Source organism: Hakea prostrata, chromosome 3 (genome assembly GCF_041222555.1).
Source record: "Hakea prostrata isolate BN-2017 chromosome 3, UWA_Hpros_2, whole genome shotgun sequence".
Lineage (NCBI taxonomy): Eukaryota > Viridiplantae > Streptophyta > Magnoliopsida > Proteales > Proteaceae > Hakea > Hakea prostrata.
The window spans coordinates 24,154,221-24,173,203 of NC_142602.1; the positions used below are offsets into that span (position 1 = coordinate 24,154,221).

General features: G+C 38.5%; 2 protein-coding genes across 2 annotated transcripts; both read left to right on the forward strand.

Annotated features, from left to right (window-relative positions):
* The first annotated feature begins 391 nt into the window (after positions 1-391).
* Positions 392-11,612, forward strand: LOC149021793 (translation initiation factor IF3-2, chloroplastic-like). The gene is made up of 9 exons (XM_089149970.1): positions 392-883; positions 1,016-1,055; positions 1,148-1,207; positions 1,402-1,454; positions 2,226-2,281; positions 2,430-2,463; positions 4,063-4,135; positions 4,285-4,377; positions 11,223-11,612. The coding sequence occupies exons 1-9, from the start codon at positions 594-596 to the stop codon at positions 11,361-11,363; spliced, it is 840 nt and encodes a 279-aa protein (XP_089006096.1). The 5' UTR covers positions 392-593; the 3' UTR covers positions 11,364-11,612.
* A 1,279-nt stretch (positions 11,613-12,891) lies between these two features.
* IRX3 (Cellulose synthase family protein) lies at positions 12,892-18,379 on the forward strand. The gene is made up of 13 exons (XM_089149971.1): positions 12,892-13,016; positions 13,112-13,307; positions 13,409-13,611; positions 13,853-13,955; positions 14,151-14,271; positions 14,777-15,043; positions 15,138-15,483; positions 15,577-15,840; positions 16,070-16,282; positions 16,398-16,626; positions 16,733-16,929; positions 17,029-17,382; positions 17,550-18,379. Exons 1-13 carry the CDS (start codon positions 12,942-12,944, stop codon positions 18,129-18,131), a joined length of 3,150 nt encoding a protein of 1,049 aa, XP_089006097.1. The 5' UTR covers positions 12,892-12,941; the 3' UTR covers positions 18,132-18,379.
* Positions 18,380-18,983: the final 604 nt, after the last annotated feature.

The following is an 18,983-nucleotide window of genomic DNA, read 5'->3' on the forward strand; positions in this document are numbered from 1 at the left end:
TTCAGTTCAGAGAAACATAACTGTGGTTTTTTTTTAATATTTCAAGTTGACAAAATTGGATATTGAGTTGGGCCAACTGAAATATTTGTAAGTGGACAAACAAGAGCTTGAGTCTAACTTAAAGAGGCAAAATGAAAAAAAAAACTCTTAAAAAAAAATATTTTATTAATAAGAAGTTTTTATATATGGATTATTACCTAAGAGATGGATGTTACCATTTACCACCCCACTACCAACTATTGATCATGGATTTTGTTTAATCTCACTGCCATGAAGAATTTGGATAACCAGAAATAAAGATTCCAATCAGCCGGTTCCCGTATAGGGTTGTACAATATAGTTGTAACGTGTCCGTCCACTGAGGAGTGAGGAAGGTGATGTGGATAAGGTCCAGTATTCCCCGTACGCTGAAAGCCGGCTCTGGCTTAGAACTTCTTTGATTCTCAGTCACAGGGCTCTACAAACCCGAGTCATCCCTCATGATCTCAACGTGAATATCGTTCTTCCCTCTTCGATTATAAGTCTTGTTGGTTTCATTTTCTGAAATTTTAATACTTGGAGGGGACATTGGGTGCTTAACCCACGCGCCCTCCATGTCTGGGATTACGGGTAGCTTTCCCTTCAAAATGGTGGTCTATCAAAGAACAACATCAGTTAATCCTCTCCAAATCTCCTCACTTGAATCCAAACTATTGGGAGTTCGCTTTACTAACCCTAATCTTGTCAGAATCGATTGTTGCCGTTCCTTCTCCTCTGCTTCTCTGCTTTCAGTAACCGCAAGGTCAGGCGGATCTCGAGGTGGCCCTGGCGACCAAAGGAGGTCGAGGGAGGTTCAGCAGGCAAACACTGCAGCCGATCCTGCCCTTGATATCTTCAGCATCAGGTAATTTCAATACTTGGGCTCATGGGTCATTCACCTGAAACTTATCCGTAAATTTGATATATTTTTAGTTTGAATTGGCATTCCGGTTACAATTGAAGCTAAGGTGTGTGTTGTTGTATTCATTTTGAATAGGTCAGCTTCTGTACGACTTATAGATGCTCAGCAGAATATGGTCAGTTTCATTACTTTCATGGTTCGATAAATTGTTAAACTATGTGCCCAAAGCTTCTCTTTGATTGATTTCAAAATAAAACTTCGTAACAGGTTGGAGTCGTCTCTAAAAATGAAGCCATTCAAATGGCTGAAGATGCTGAACTTGATCTGGTATGACAGCTCTGTTGAATGTCATTTAGGTTAGCTTTTGCTAATATTTCAATTTTTTGTTCTTTTACTCTATGCATTATGGCAGGAGTTGAGTTCTGCAGTTACTTATGAGATATTGAGCTATCAATATCTCATTAAGAATTGTAGCTCTGGAAAAATCGTGGGCAATGACATTGAGCTCTACTCATTTGCAGGTCATACTGTCACCAGATGCAGACCCTCCAGTTGTCAAAATAATGGACTACAAGTATGTATTCTCTCAGTCTGGGACAAAAATACGTTTTTGAATTGGCCATTCAAATGGAGGAACTGGTCTGGTTGGAAGAAAAGAGTGATTTGAAATGACCAGATTTTGGTTTAAGGAGATTATGCAACACAATTCAACTCAGCCTTATCCCAACTAAATGGCTATGTTTTTAAACAGTAGATGACACCAAAATGTTTGAACAAATAGTTTGATGGAGCAAAAGGTTAACCTACTTGTGAAACGAGTGATTTACTGGAGTACATAGGACATCCAAAATGTTTGATCAGATAATTTGAGGGAGAAGGTTAACCTACTTAACAGTGTGATTCGTTGGTGGAGAGAATGGTGTCTCCTGTAATCTGAAGAGTGTGTGACTATGATAAGAGGGTTTATCAGTGGTTAACCTATTCAGGGGACTTGGTTTATGTTTATGAAATTGTCAAATTGGGAAGGAAATAGTTTTAGACATGTATATGGGGTTTCTTGGCACATTTCATCCATCCATAGGGTAAAGGAGACAACAAGGAGAAGAAAGCGGACTTGAGAATCATACCCCCTAGGCACACACACTTAGACATACTTGCACACAAATGCTTATCTGTTTTCTGAGTAAACTACATTGTGCTTTTTCTGCATGGATGCTAGGTATGATTTTCTTAATGTTTCTGTAGGCCTGAATAAATATCTCTCTGTGTTTTGGCATTCTTGCAGCATGCACTCATCTATCTACCAAAAAACAGTGTATTAATTTAAGTGTTCCAATTCTTGCAGCAAATACCGATATGAACAGCAAAAGAGAAAAAGAGATCAACAAAAGAAAAGTGCTGGTGTGTGTTTCTTCAAGGGTTTTGCTATATTTCACTTCATTGGGAGTCAAAAGTTCTTTTTAAGGGTTTTGCTATATTTCACTTCATTGGTAATCAAAATTTCTTTTTTAGTTAATATATTTTAACCAGCATATGATCCTCTGTGCAGCTAGTCGTATGGATATGAAGGAGGTCAAAATGGGGTAAGATTTTTGTATACTATTGATCCAAAAAATTCTTACCTCTCAAATTACTCTATTAATGTAGTTTATTTCTTCCTCCCTTGTTAGATTGCTATATCATTTGGCTTTCATTCTTGTGCCCTGCCTGGATAGGCTTATAAAAGTGGACCTCGTTCTGACCATTGGATAGAGAATAGTAGATGGTCTAATATTATCTTTCTGTTAATTTTCAGCGCCTAATTCAATCAAATGCCCTCTTATGTATTGGCATGCATTCCCAGCATTTATATGGTCACCTGCAGAACTCTGGCCTCTATTTCCTACTTTACAGTATCCTAAAATCTGAAGCTGTATTTTGCCACATGATAAATTCTCTTTTGGGCTGAAATTAAACATTTGAGCAAGGTAGAATGGGTTTACTGTCCTCATTCATCTGGGCCTCATATTTTTGGCCCCTTTGATAAGCTTATCAGAGCAGCTAACTTTGAAGGTTTTGTCTATGTGGCTAATCTGTAGCTGTTTCCTCCTTTTTTTTTTTTTTGGGGGGGGGGGGTGTTGAGTTGATCCATAGGCATTGCAAAAAACAAGCCGGAAAAAAAAAGAATAAACAGATAAAAATAAAATATTTTGACACACTTCTTTAAGTGGGGGAAAAAAAAGAGAGGCTAAAGCTTGACCCTGTAAATAATAACTTAATATCTATAATGTCTGGCCTCCATATCAAATATTGACATTTAACACATGAGACATGATTTAGCCTCACAATTTATGTGTGTGTACTGTTTTTTCTTTCGTCTCACGTCAAAAATGTTTTTATTTTATTTTATTTCCTTTATTTATTATTATTATAATTTCTTTTTCCGTTCTCAAAATGTTGGGCTGTATTTCTAATCATTCATTTGAGTTTTTGAACCTTTGTAAGTGCTCCATACCAAACAAAGTTTTTCTTACAATTCCTGTTTTAACAAACTTTGGTTGAACCACTGTATCAAGCACGAGGTTGATCCTTTTTTTCTTTTCTTTTCCTGATGGATCAGTCGTATTCAGGACATGAGTGCAAATTTCCCTTGCATTAAATGTAAAAATCTCTCCCACTTCTTGTGCAGATTCCATTTCTTGTACTTGTCTTTAGACCACACTGATGCATCAGTATTTTAATAGAGAAAATTCCTTTCCTTTTCTCATCTTGTACATTCTTTATCCTATTTATTGGATCTTGAGTGCAAAAATTTCTCTCAACTTCTCTTTTGCTGTCTTCCTTTTTCTCATGTGCTCTAATTAGTTTCATCTAAATCTTACTTAAAGCGCGTAAGTGCTAATTATGTTAACGAACTTATTTTGTGGGACCTATTTAAGTGACAGTATCCTAGTCTCTGCTCTACTATTGCTGAACTTTCATCTTTCAGCTCTTCTTATGACTTCCTCTGTCCTGTTTGAGTTACTCATAGTTATCCTCTATTATTTATCAGGCTTCATTCCATCAATCTCTCCTTTTTCATTTTTCTTCCATCCAAGGCTCCTGTAATTGCCCTCTCTATGCATATAAATTTACTCTTCAATGTTGTAGGAGGAATCATGTTTGGCATTGTTTTAATCAGTTGGTATTGATTTCTTAAATAGGTACAACATTGATTCTCATGATTATTCCGTGAGGTTGAAATCAGCTATGAAGTTTCTCAAAGATGGGGATAAGGTTGTTTGGAACTTGATTATACTGCCAATAAAGAATGTCTATCTGGTTTTCCTCCTTCCAACCCCCCCCCCCCCCGGCGAAAAAAAAAGAAGCCAACCGGATGTCGGTTTGGTACCATATTTTGATATCTTTTAAGGCAATTCCTGCAGGTTAAGGTTATTGTGCACTTGAAGGGTCGTGAGAATGAATTCCGGAATATTGCAATTGAGCTAATCAAGCGTTTTCAGAATGACATTGGGGAGGTATTAACCATACACTTTCCTTATGAATTGGCATATGCGTGTCTAGGTCTTAGAATATTCAAGAACAATATACTGTTAGTTATCTGGGTGTTTTTCTCATTGTTTGTTATTATTCTGTATAAGAAATTTTACTGTTAGACGTATGTTATGGGTACAGCCTCCCCTTTTTCATGTAATGTATATATATATATTTTCAATTGTGCAGTGTGATTCACCAATTATTCTTAATTTGCAAAACTGAGCAACAACCTATATTTTTGCTTCTGGTCTTGTTAGCAATCCTGGTTTAAACTGAAAGTTTTCTTGGGTGATATCAACCATTGTTATTTGCTTCAAGTTAGTGTTGTATTAAGTACAAATATTGATTTGTAATTATTTTGATCCAGTTTTGACCGAAGTGACTGAAATTTTCTGAAATTTTCCACTTTAGTCCTGTCCAAATCAAAATATCCCAGTGATTTCAAGTTTCAACTAAATTTCATTAAGATTTGGTTCCAATTAGTTGACTCGTACGATGATGTCTGTTGAGTGTTGACTGTATATTCTGTGAAAGCTTCAGATACATCTTGTTAATGGCATATGGCTCTGCTTTATATAAGTTATGAAAGTAAGTTGATGCAGTGGGAATGTAGCTAATGGGAATTTTTTACTGGCATTTTGTAAATTACTGAACTGTCAATAAACACAACTAGTCTGCAGACTCCACACTAAGCAGTGAAAAGGTTGAAGAGAGACCTGAAAACTGTCCAGGTGTTTCTCAACATAGGACTTTTATATTCTATGTTCAGAGTATGGTCTAAATCTAATTTTCAATGCACACACTTGTTTGCCAGAAGGCTAATTTTCTGAAAAAAATTGCTTTGCGATTATAGTAAATGATAGACAAAGTTTGTCTCATTTTGAACTTGGTTTATGCACTGTATATTTCATTTAGATTCTATCTGTACCTTGTAACATATAATCTTATACCTTTAACTTCTTTTGCACGTAAGAGTTTTTAGCCTGTCAGTTCGATGCTTTCCTGTAGTTGCTTCCCATTATTTAGTCACTGGACAACATCGATGGTCACACTTTTGTTCCATTTAGCTTAACATTCTCATCCCAGCTTCTGTCTCTGTATAATCATATTTATGATATTACTAATTACATAAAAGGATGTTATTCCAAGAGTTGACCTAATCTCCTGGTCTTGGGCCCCACAGAATCTCCTCTTAACATTCTTGCCTAGGCAACATATGTTGATAGTTCACTTGATCAGTAACCTGAATAGTGTTTTTGCCTCTCTTTCTTCGTGTTTTGTCCTACATCGGGCATTTCCATCACTCCCCTGTACTTGGTCTATCACTCAAACTCTCCTACTTCAAATGTCTTTTGGGATTAGCCAAGGATGCAAGGAAAAAAAACTTCACCAATCTATCTGCCCTAGTGATTCATAATCTATAAATTAACCCTAGCCATTGTTCTGTCCTGCAGTACCCCCCCTCCTGTGGCATCCTATCAAGCCAAATCATCACCTACAGTTCATGTATGCCACATGTCTGGTTAGATACAATATCTGACCTTTTTTGCTTCCATAAATGCCCTGTCATACTCTCCTAATTGCAGTAGATGGGACAAATATCATCACCTAATGGTATGTGTAGTGTCCATGTAAGGATAGGTGATCTAGGCGTTTCTTGAGTAGCCCCTGCTGCTTAGCTCTCCAACACTCCCCTCCGGTCCTTTCTCTTTTCCCTTCTTCTTGTAGTAGTATCCTGCCCTCACCATCACCTTATGCTGTTTCTGTTGGAAAAATTACCGAAAGACGGTTCACTCTTTTCCCACCTATGTAAAAGATTGACGGAGAAAAAGAAATACAACAAAGTTATTTGTGAATAGTGTCTATGAATAGTGTATGTGTGGTGTGTGGTGTGTGGGGCTCACGTGGATAGTACCTGTGTGGGACCCACGTGAAAAGATAACAATAATAATGATCACAAAAAAGAACACAGACACAAAAATGTAAGTGGTTCGGGTTTGCCTACATCCATGGGTGTAATGAGACTTTTCATTATGAGAAAGTAGAAATACAACACTTGTATAGTGCTTGGATATATAACCAAGACCAACCTTGTATCCAAAATTGGATACCCTTGTACACCTTCTCTCAACTCACTCTCAACCCTTAAAGAGTTTCAAACCCACTACTCTAATACAGATACACTTCACTCAGCTCTCAAATTCTTGTACTTGATGAGTTCTCTCTCTCACTTGTACATCTCTCAAGCAAACCTCCCCACCCCTATTTATAGATGGAGAGGGGGATGTTAAAGAGAGAAAAACGAACCTCTCTTATTTATTGCTTTTGCCTCCTTTGTCATAAATAGGTGGGTGAGAGAGAGAGGGATGAGTTTTGTTAAAGGAGGTGCCTACCTCATTAATGGGTTGTCACCCGTATGAGATTTAGAGAGAGAGAGAGAGAGAGAGAGAGAGAGAGAGAGCGAGAGAGAGAGAGAGAGAGAGAGAGAGAGAGAGAGAGAGAGAGAGAGAGAGAGAGAGAGAGATTTCCTCTCTTTCAGTTTGTTAAATATTGTGGTTGAGAGATAAATGTCACTTTCCTCATTTTTCGATGATTGTTTGTCACTTTATGAGGAGGACCCCACAAACTTCCCCTCCAACTCATAATGAGGGACAACTCGATGCCTGCCATGCTTCTACAGTTGTCATGTTTGCCCTTTGGTAGAACCTTTGTCATCATATCTGCTCCATTTCTGTCCGTATGGATTTTCTCAAGCTGCAACTGCTTCTGCTTGTTCCAGTATATCTTGTATCCAGTGATACCTTACATGGATGTGTTTGGATTTATAATGGAAACTCTGATTTTTACCTATATGGATTGCCCTTTGGCTGTCGCAGTGAACGACATACTTTTCTTGTTTCAAACCGGGTTCTTGAGTGAATTGCTTTATCATCCACAGCATCTCCTGATATGCTTCAACAACAACGATATTCTGCTTTTGTGGATGACAAAGCCACACAATTTTGCAGCTTAAATTGCTATGACATTGCCCCCCTTGCAAAAGTAACTAGGTATCTTGATGTGATTTTTTGGAGTCAATGTCTCTTGCCAAATCAACATCTTTATATGCTTTAGGTTTCTGGCCTCCAAAACACAGAGAAATGTTAGTAGTACCTTTAAGATATCTCATTATCCACTTCACTGCTTCCCAGTGTTCATTTCCAGGATTGGATAGAAATATATTGACAACTCCTACTGCATGTGCGATATCAGGTCTAGTACAGACCATGACATACATCAGGCTTCCTGCTGCTGAAGAGTAGGGAATGCACTTCATTTCATCCCTTTCTTCTTCAGTTGAGGGACTTTGTTCACTACTCAACTTGAAATGACTACCAAGGGGGGTACTTGCAAATTTTGCTTTGCTTATATTAAATCTTTCAAGTACCTTTTGCACATACCTTTCTTGTGATTGCCATAACTTTCTAGCTGCTTGGTCACGATAAATCTTTACACCTAAGATTTGTTACGTAGCTCGCAACTCCTTCATGGCAAAGGACTTGCTCAATTGTTTCTTCAACCTGTTAATTTTTTTGACATCTTGACCAACAATCAACATGTCATTAACATAGAGCAAGAGAATAATGAAATCTTCTTCAAAAAATTTCTTAACAAACACACAATGGTCTGATGTTGTTCTGTTATACCAATGATCCATGATGAATGAATCAAACTTCTTGTACCACTGCCTTGGTGCTTGTTTCAAGCCATACAAACTCTTTCTTAACCTGCAGACCATGTGTTCCTTACCTTTGACTTCAAAACCTTCTGGCTGCTCCATGTAAATTTCTTCTTCCAAATCTCCATGGAGAAAGGCTGTCTTTACATCTAGTTGATGGATTTCCAAATCCATACTAGCTGCTAAACTTAACACCACTCGTATAGAAGACATTTTTATTACTGGTGAAAAAATTTCATCAAAGTCAACACCTTTCTTTTGCCTAAATCCCTTCACGACCAATCTTGCCTTGTACTTTGGTTGTGAGTTTTTCTCTTGGGCTTTTAGCTTAAACGCCCATTTGTTCTTAAGTGCTTTCTTACCTTCAGGTAACTTTACTAGATCATATGTGTGGTTCTTATCTAGAGAATCCATCTTTTCTTGCATGGCTTTCAACCACTCATCTCTATGCTTGCTGTCAGTTGCTTTTTCAAAGCATTCTAGTTCACCTGCATTTGTAAGCATAACAAATTAATTAGGTATATACTTGGTAGTTTGATGCTATGGCGTGGTGGATCTTTTTAACTCAGGCTCACCTGGTGGGTCGTGAGCTGGTTGCTCCCTTTGTCCACCAACGGTGGAGTGCCGTTGTTGTCACCATCACCATTGCCTTCTTGAACATCTCCCCCTTCACCTTGCACCCATGGTGAAGTGTTTGGACCAAGGTCAATAAGATCATCATTATATGGTTGAGGCTTCTCGATTTTATCAAAGTCTTGGATTGTTTGGTCTTCTAAAAAGACCACATCTCTGTTTCTGATCACTTTCTTGTCAATTGCATCCCATAAACTGTAATCAAACTTGTCAGTAGCATAACCCAAGTTTGTGGGGTCCTCATAAAGTGACAAATAGTCACCGAAAAATGAGGAAAGTGACATTTATCTCTCAGCCACAATATTTGACAAAGTGAAAGAGAGGAAATCTCTCTCTCTCTCTCTCTCTCTCTCAGTCTTTCTCCTGAACTCTCTAAATCTCATACGGGTGACAACCCATTAATGAGGTAGGCACCTCGTTTGACAAAACTCATCCCTTTCTCTCTCACTCACCTATTTATGACAAAGGAGACAAAAGCAATAAATAAGAGAGGTTCGTTTTTCTCTCTTTAACATCCCCCTCTCCATCTATAAATAGGGGTGGGGAGGTTTGCTTGAGAGATGTACAAGTGAGCAAGAGAACTCATCTAGTACAGGATTCAGAGCTGAGTGAAGTGTATCTATGTTGGAGTAGTGGGTTTGAAACTCTTCAAGGGTTGAGAGTGTGAGTTGAGAGAGGGTGTACAAGGGTATCCAGTTTTGTATACAGGGTTGAATTTGATTATAAATCTAAGCACTGTACAAGTGTTGTAGTTCTATTTTTTCATAGTGAAAAGTCTCATTACGCCCGTGGATGTAGGCAAAACCGAACCACGTATATTTTTGTGTTTGTGTTTCTTTTTGTGATCGTTATTTTTGTTATCTTTTCAAGTGGGTCATGCATAGGTACTATCCACGTGGGCCCCACAGACACTATTCATAGACAATATTCACAAATACCTTTGTTGTATTTCTTTTTCTCTTTCGATCTCTTACACAGGGGGGAAAAGAGTGAACCACCTTTCGATATTTTTCCCAACAAGTGGTATCAGAGCCTAGTTCGCATGACTGTTCGTAAAAGATGTCGATGGAGGCAAGCGCCGTAGGACGGATGATCAGTTTAAACAGGAGCAACTGGATGATATGGAAGTTCAAGATGGAAGATTTGGTATATTGCAAAGTCTTGTATGCTCCCATAGTGTGTCTCTTTGTTCCTCACTTGGCACAGAAAAGATCAGAGATCTGTTTGTCACCCCCAATTATTTTTTCCCCATCTTGGAAATGAACCAGTCTGAGAAAGTTGCTGAGAAATTGAGAAATTAAAGCTTTTTATAGAACTTCTTTGTTTGAGAAACAAAAATAAAAGAGGGTTTTTTTCTCCAGCATTGTGGGGGGGGGGGGGGGGGCACATGGTTAATTTAATGAAGGTACAGGGAAAGTGATATTGATTCACCTATAAATGAATTCTGGTTGACAAGTATAGCGTTAGGAGATTGATTTTGTTGAAAATGAAGATAGAAAATAAAGTATGATGGTAATAACCAAATCAAGAAAGCCACTCCACCCAGAAATTTTTTTAGCCGTTTTGGGAATCTTACCGTGCATGATAACTCTTCTGTTTTTGTCTCTTTGTTCCTCACTTGGTACAAGAAGGAACAGAAATCTGTTTGTCAACCCCTTTTTTTTTCTTCCTCTCCCGCTCTTGGAAACGAACCAGTTAAACCCCCACCAAATTTTTGGTGTTCCATGGAATTCTTCATAATTTATATGAGTTTCAGAAACTGAAACTACTGCACATAACAGGTGCGTTTCTGTTTCTTTTCTTGCCTGGAAATATAATAATTACCCTGTGTTTCCAACTTACCACAACACCTTCTTGTTCAGAAATTTGCCTCAGTAAAGAAACATGAGAAAGTGATTTCTGGGTTAGGAACATAGCCAGAAACAGTAGTGTTATCATGCTGGGCCTCATTAACTTTCTTCTCTTGTTTATTCCACGCAAGCTTTTCCTGCAGTATCTAATGTTATTGTGCTTAACGTGATTTATGTAAGATATGAATCCAAGTTCATAGAACTGGACATGGTTGATTTAGGACGTGGATTTTAGTTGTTTTAGCCTTTTAGGGTGAGATTTATTCTGAATTTTATTGCTCTTCCAGAATTATTTCCTTGGGTGCACATATTTTTCCCTGAGGACCAAGGTAATGCATTTTTGATTTGTTTGAGAATCAAAACCCAACTAATTACAGCTATTACAAGCCTGCCAAGCCTGCCATCCTCCTGAAATTCAGCTCCCTTCTTGAATGGTATAAATCAGATATTAGGTTTTTGACCCTTCTATTGACATATATAGTTAGATTGAGCATTTTACATATGTGAATTTGGTTCCTATGCAAAATATATAAAAAGATATCATATTATTTAACATGTTTCAGTTAAAGAATATCATATTAGTTAACATATTTCAGTTTAATTTTTTTGTCATTGGCATTTGCAGCTTGGGGCAGAGGAGAGCAAGAACTTCAGAGATAGGAACATATTTATTATTATGGTACCAAATAAAGCAGTTCTACAGAAACCTCAGGAACCAAAGAAGAGGGAAAAATCAGAAGCGACTGGAGTGTCTGCTGGTGTATAACCTGAGTTGGCATTTTGTAAGCAATGGTTAATGATGAAAGAGCGAGCAATCTTCTATTGCAGTATGTAATGAGGAATAGGGCCTGAGTAGTGCCTCTTGGTCATCTTATGTACAGTGCTATTGTAGGTCATGCCCCCTTGATAGTTTTGTAATATTAATTACAATAACAGAATAAGTTTTCTTCTATTATTATTATTTAAATCTGAGTTCTTTAGAAGAAGATCCAAATTCTCTTTTGAAGTCTTCTACAATCTTGCTACTCTTTTAAGAACGATTCAGATGACAAAAATCTGTCATGTGCCGTATGACAAAAACCTGTATGTAGTATTGTTTCTACATGAATAAGTCTCCCACCCTTGGGAAGCCATCGTCAGGTGATTAGCATGTCCCTGTATGAAGTCGGTGCTTGCGAGAAATGGACACTAATGAAATGATCTTCCTAAGAATCTGGCAGGAAAAGCTTTCTGGATTGTCTTTGATGCAGATGGCCATGATTAGAGAACTCGCTTTGTGGAGCTGAATCTAGAATCCCAAGCATCCAGCTTGTATCCTTCTCATGGAAAAATCGATGAGAAGATGTCTTGCCACACTGTAATGATCATGGCAAACAAGGATTGCCACACCTGAATGAATTAATCCAAGCCCAGAAATTAAAGCTGCTGGAAGGAATACCGTAAATTGCAGGTGTTCCTTGCTAAGATTTGTTCTTGTATGTACGTACAAGTCTTTAATAAGAAGCTTTCTCATTAAAAAAACCAACAGCTTTTTCATTAAAAACGATGTAGGACCTTATGAAGGTCATGTGTCCAGATGACAGAGAGGCCTTACCTCACAGACCTACCAATTTAAATGACTTAATTCACAAAATCTTCTATCCGAAGCATCCCTTTTCTCGTTTCCTGCTCAGGGTAAATTAAAATCTTCCCTCTATCCTAGCTCAACTCTGCACAAACCTTGTAAGCAATGGAGTTACCATAAAAGTAATTCGGCAGAAGAGAACCTTGATAGCTCATTCCAGAAGACAATGTCTCTTTCCAAATAAGCCACAATCATCTTCAAAACAGCAGAGAAGTGGGTCCCTAGAATTAGAGATGTTAAACCGTTCTTTAGTGATGGCTCTCCATATTGCATTTGATACTATAAAAAAAAAAAAAAAATCGAATTGGGTTCCTTCCAAGTGAGGCCAACAGAATTGAAGATGTGTCTGAAATATCTCCCAATCAAGAGGGAAGTTTTAGAGAAAGAACCAAATTGAGTTTCTAATGGTGTGACAAATAAGGAGTGTAGCTATTACCGGTAATTCAGTTAAAGAGGACATGATGGACATTATTGGAAAGCTACAAGGGTAACTTAGTCTCAAAATATTAGTATCTTAAATACGGTCTGTAGCCGTTGGTATGCATGGTGGTTGAATAGACGTAGCTTAACTTGGAGGCAATGGCGACTCTGCAACCAACCCTTCTCTGGACACATTAGGTGAGATGAAATGAGATGGAGAGCCTACCTTCATTGATAAAAACAACCCATAGAAGCCATTTCTGTATTCTCTGAGACCTCTCATCCATCAGAGAAGGAAAAATGGAAGCTAGTGCCGGATTAGTTGCAGGATCTCACAACAGGAATGAGCTTGTTGTCATTCATGGCCATGAAGAGGTAGTATCATACAAACCCATTTAGATTTTATCTCTGCAATTGCACTGATAAGCTTGTAATACCAACTAAGATTTGGGTTTGTGTTGTCTGTGCAGCCTAAGGCATTAAAATCTTTAAGTGGTCAAGTCTGTGAGATTTGTGGTGATGAGGTTGGAGTTACTACTGATGGTGATCTCTTCGTTGCCTGCAACGAATGCGGTTTTCCTGTGTGCCGGCCCTGTTATGAGTATGAAAGGAGAGAAGGAAGCCAACTTTGTCCCCAGTGCAAGACCCGTTACAAACGTCTCAAAGGTAAGAAACTGGTATATGGTTATTAATTAGGGTTAAGACTTCAAGTAGTGTTCTTCATTAAGGCTTACTGATAAGAGATTATGTATTATTAATGAATTAAGGAAGCCCAAGGGTGGAAGGAGATGAAGATGAAGAAGACATAGATGATATTGAACATGAATTTGACATTGAAGATGACGAGCAGAACAAGCAGAAACATCTCACAGAAGCACTGCTTTATGGGAAGATGAGCTATGGAAGAGGCCCTGATGACATTGAAAATTCCCAGTTTCCTCCAGTTATAACCAGTGCTAGATCTAGACCGGTAATCAAGCTTTTCTTATTTCATTTTGATAAATAGATGTACATTTCAACAGTGTTTGGTATTGATTCTTTCAATGCATTTTTAGTCGATTTCATGGATGATAGGAGCAAATATTTATTATCATCTGAAATGCAAAATTGACCTAATGCATACCAAATATAGATTCAAAAATTTTCCATACATGGAGTTTGTAATTAAATAGATAAATGTGAGAATTACAACTTACGTTTTATGTATGCAGGTGAGTGGTGAGTTTCCGATATCAAATCATGCTTATGGGGAGCAAATGTTATCATCTACGTCGCTTCATAAACGCGTTCATCCTTATCCATTATCGGAGTCTGGTACACATCAATCACTTGCTTTTGGTTTAGATTGTCCCTTGAAATTTAAAATCTATTTATACATAAATTAAGTGAAATTAAATAAAAAAAAGCACAATAACATGTAAAATTAGGATTTTAAGGTCACCGGTTTTACGTGTAAATTACTTATGAAGAAATGGAAGAATTTTTTTTAACAAAAAGGTTAAAATACAGGAAGCACGAGGTGGGATGAAAAGAAAGAGGCAGGGTGGAAAGAGCGCATGGATGACTGGAAAACAAAGCAAGGAAACTTGGGAACTACTGACCCTGAAGATCCCATGGATACTGATCCCTTGTATGTTGCTATTTTTTTTGTAGTCATAACAGTTAATTATAAATTTACAAAATTTCTCTTAAATGATTACAACAATAGAAATTTTGATTCATATAAATCTCCATGTAAAGTATCCAATGGAATCCATCATGTGAGACTCATCTCTGATAGATGCCATTTAAATGCCTCAAATGCATTCATGCATGTACATGAAGATTCTCTTAATTGCTAGATTTTCCAAAAGTAGTATTTTCTTTAGTTTATCAAATCTTTTGACATTTCTACCAATTCAACTCATGAATTATGAGGCGGATATTGGTATGAGCCTGGATGGGGTGATAAAAAAAAACAAAGAAAAAAAAAGGAAAATCAATCAACCTTGAAATGGTTTGGGACCGGCTGGTTCAGCCCCATCATATCCGGTTCAAATTGGAAGTGGTCCACTGTGGGCTGGTTTGGAATCCAGGCCCAAGCCCACGTTTGTTCACTACATACATGAATATTGAATTATTGATTGATGGTGCAGGATGGATGAAGCAAGGCAACCCCTATCAAGAAAAGTACCAATTGCATCTAGCAAGGTCAACCCATATCGTATGGTGATCGTGACTCGGCTTGTTGTTCTAGCTTTGTTTCTTCGCTATAGAATCCTGAACCCGGTTCATGATGCCATTGGGCTATGGCTCACCTCTGTAGCCTGTGAGATCTGGTTTGCCATATCATGGATTCTTGATCAGTTCCCCAAATGGTTGCCCATTGATCGTGAGACTTATCTTGATCGTCTTTCTCTCAGGTATTGCACTTGTCAAAGTTTCAGAGTGTTAATTTCTCTAGTTCTTTCCTTGGACTAACTAGTTTTCAATATATGGAATGATGATTAATGGCAGATATGAGAGAGAAGGAGAACCTTCAATGCTAGCACCAGTGGATATATTTGTTAGTACAGTGGACCCATTGAAGGAACCTCCTCTAGTTACAGCAAACACAGTGCTTTCGATCTTAGCTATGGATTACCCAGTTGATAAGACCTCATGCTACGTCTCTGATGATGGTGCTTCCATGCTCACATTTGAGTCGCTCTCTGAAACTGCAGAATTTGCTCGTAAATGGGTTCCTTTCTGTAAGAAATATGCCATTGAACCTCGAGCTCCGGAGATGTATTTTTCTCTCAAGGTGGACTATCTCAAAGATAAAGTCCAGCCTACATTTGTCAAGGAGCGTCGAGCAATGAAGGTAAGTCAATTGGCAATTCAAGAACTACTGAAACTTGAAACTGTAGAAGAGTTGATCATTGGAGTAATCAATTCAACATTTCTTGTTTGGCAGAGAGAGTACGAAGAATTTAAAGTCCGGATCAATGCATTGGTAGCCAAAGCCATGAAGATTCCCCTAGAAGGATGGATAATGCAAGATGGTACACCTTGGCCAGGAAACAACACTAAGGATCATCCAGGTATGATTCAAGTATTTCTTGGTCACAGTGGAGGCCATGATGTTGAAGGAAATGAGCTCCCTCGCCTTGTCTATGTTTCTCGTGAGAAGAGACCTGGCTTCCAACATCACAAGAAAGCTGGTGCCATGAATGCCCTGGTAAACTAAATATACCAACTCTTAAGTGTTCTAATCTTACCCAAAATTCCATAAAAAGTACTCATGATAGGTTAGAAGTAGTTCTTACAATGCATAATCAATATTGCACTCATGAAGTCTTTAAGATTAGTAGTAACACGGAGATCATCATGGGCTGTGAATTTAAGCAGGTATTACTCAACAGCTCTGTTCTAATGAGAATCCCTCACTACTCTTGCAATTTTTACAGGTTCGTGTTTCTGCAGTGCTGACAAATGCCCCTTTTATGTTGAACTTGGATTGTGATCACTACATAAATAATAGCAAAGCTGCCAGGGAGGCAATGTGTTTCTTGATGGACCCTCAGGTTGGGAGGAATGTATGTTATGTCCAGTTCCCTCAGAGGTTTGATGGCATTGACCTGCACGATCGGTATGCCAACAGAAACACTGTCTTCTTTGATGTAAGTCTCAGAACCACCCATTTATTGGAAAACCTTTCTCTATGTATGATCGATCTTGTTGTCTACGTAAGGATAAGAAGCTATACGCAATGTGATAACCTTCCGGGTTTTGCAGATTAATATGAAAGGCCTCGATGGAATTCAGGGTCCAGTTTATGTCGGTACTGGGTGTGTCTTTAGAAGACAAGCTCTATATGGTTATAACCCTCCAAAGGGCCCCAAGCGTCCCAAGATGGCTTCTTGTGCCTGCTTGCCATGTTGTGGACGTCGTAAGAAACTTCCTAAGCCCTCCAAGCAAGACACTAGTGCAGCTGGTGCAAACAGAAATGGATCAAGCCTCCAAGGTCTGTCATGGCATGTACATTGCTTTAGGTCTTGTGAATATTAGAAGCAATTCTATTTTTATCTGGTTTTCTCCATTTAATTGGAGTTCTGGTTTCTCATAATCAGGAGTTGATGAGGACAAGGAGCTACTAATGTCCCAGATGAACTTTGAGAAAAGGTTCGGTCAGTCAGCAGCATTTGTGACTTCAACACTGATGGAAGAAGGCGGTGTTCCTCCCTCCTCGAGTCCAGCTGCTCTGCTCAAGGAAGCCATTCATGTTATTAGCTGTGGCTATGAAGACAAAACTGATTGGGGGATAGAGGTATCAACTATAACATCCTTCATTTTAACAGTAAATTGGTTCAAGTTCTTATTAGTAGTCCTTTAGTTTGTTTAATTCTTGCTGCTGTTTGTTGGGCAGTTGGGTTGGATTTACGGGTCTATCACTGAAGATATCCTGACAGGCTTTAAGATGCATTGCCGAGGTTGGAGGTCGATATACTGCATGCCCAAGAGGCCTGCATTCAAGGGTTCAGCACCCATCAACCTTTCTGATCGTCTCAATCAAGTTCTGAGGTGGGCTCTGGGTTCTGTTGAGATCTTCTTCAGTCGACACAGTCCCCTCTGGTATGGGTACAAGGGTGGACACCTGAAGTGGCTTGAACGGTTTGCATATGTCAACACAACTATCTACCCATTCACTTCCTTAGCTCTTCTCGCCTACTGTATCCTTCCTGCTGTTTGCTTGCTAAGTGGAAAATTTATAATGCCAGAGGTACGTTTTCATTTTCATTGCTAGCTACTGTTTCAACTGATGCAATTTTATTGCCACACAACTAGTGTTTGATTCATTTTCATTTTTATGGCACACAAAAAGATCTTCCTCTTTTTTTTTTTTTTTGGGTATGGAACAACATTTTTCCTGTGTGATCCATGAAACAGATTAGCACGTTTGCAAGTCTCTTCTTCATTGGACTGTTTTTGTCCATTTTCGCAACTGGCATATTGGAGCTGAGATGGAGTGGAGTCAGCATCGAGGAATGGTGGAGGAATGAGCAATTCTGGGTTATTGGTGGTATATCAGCACATCTCTTTGCTGTTATTCAGGGACTTCTCAAGATTCTTGCTGGAATAGAAACTAGCTTCACTGTTACTTCCAAGGCCACTGATGATGAGGACTTCGGAGAGTTATATGCCTTTAAATGGACCACTCTTCTGATCCCTCCAACCACAGTCTTGATCATCAACATGGTTGGAGTGGTCGCAGGCATATCTGATGCTATAAATAATGGGTACCAATCCTGGGGTCCTCTTTTTGGGAAGCTCTTCTTTGCCTTTTGGGTGATTGTCCATCTCTATCCATTCCTCAAGGGTCTCATGGGGAGGCAGAACAGGACTCCTACAATTGTTGTCATCTGGTCAGTGCTTTTGGCCTCAATCTTCTCCTTGCTATGGGTTAGAATTGACCCATTTGTGCTCAAAACCAAGGGTCCTGATACCAAACAATGTGGAATTAATTGTTGATCCTGATGGGGCTTGATGTCAAACATGTAAATTTTGCTGTCACTTGTGTGAAACAACAAAATGGATGAAGGTCAAATAAACATATAGGATGAGAAGTTCTAATTAGCTACTCAATTTTGTATTTGACTGAAAGGCAGTACAACTGAACATCCTTTCAGGTATTAGTTAATGTGAAATTTGGTATGTAATTAAAAATTCATGCATCAAATATTTTGGTGGTTTCTTATATTACAGCAGTTGTTTCTAACTTGTCAACTGTTTCCAACTGTTTCCTCCAACAACACCCCCCCCCCCCAAAAAAAAAATCTGAAACTTCCCCCACAAAAAGACAGAAAGGAACTCTTGTCTATGTGAAGCCTCCAGCTACCACCTTCAGGGCTCGATGAAGCGAAGGGAATATATCCTAAAATCCAGATTTTGGCTTGTCTTTATTGACAAAGCAAATCAGCAAATAGGTAGAGATTTTGAATACAAGTCAGTAATAATGCAGAAATAGACATCAAAAACATATGGTAATGCAAACTAAACGATCTAACCATCTTATGGCTTAAGTTATCCACCCCAATTCTTCATCCATAATCTTCCAAAGTGTCACATATGAGCTGCTGAAATCAATACTTCTCTTCTTGAAAGGACCACTATCAGCATGACTGAACTTAATAGTCGAAGGAAAATCTTTTTGCTGATGATGATCCTCTCCCTAGGCTTGCAAGGTCTATTTTCACATGATAATCAGTTCTTATTTACTCAAGCAGAATGAAGATCTACTGGTCTGAACAAAACAAAAGTACGCGGTTACTCTTTATTCTACTCCAACTAATTTATGTCTCTCAATTAAGAGGCTGTAGTGAA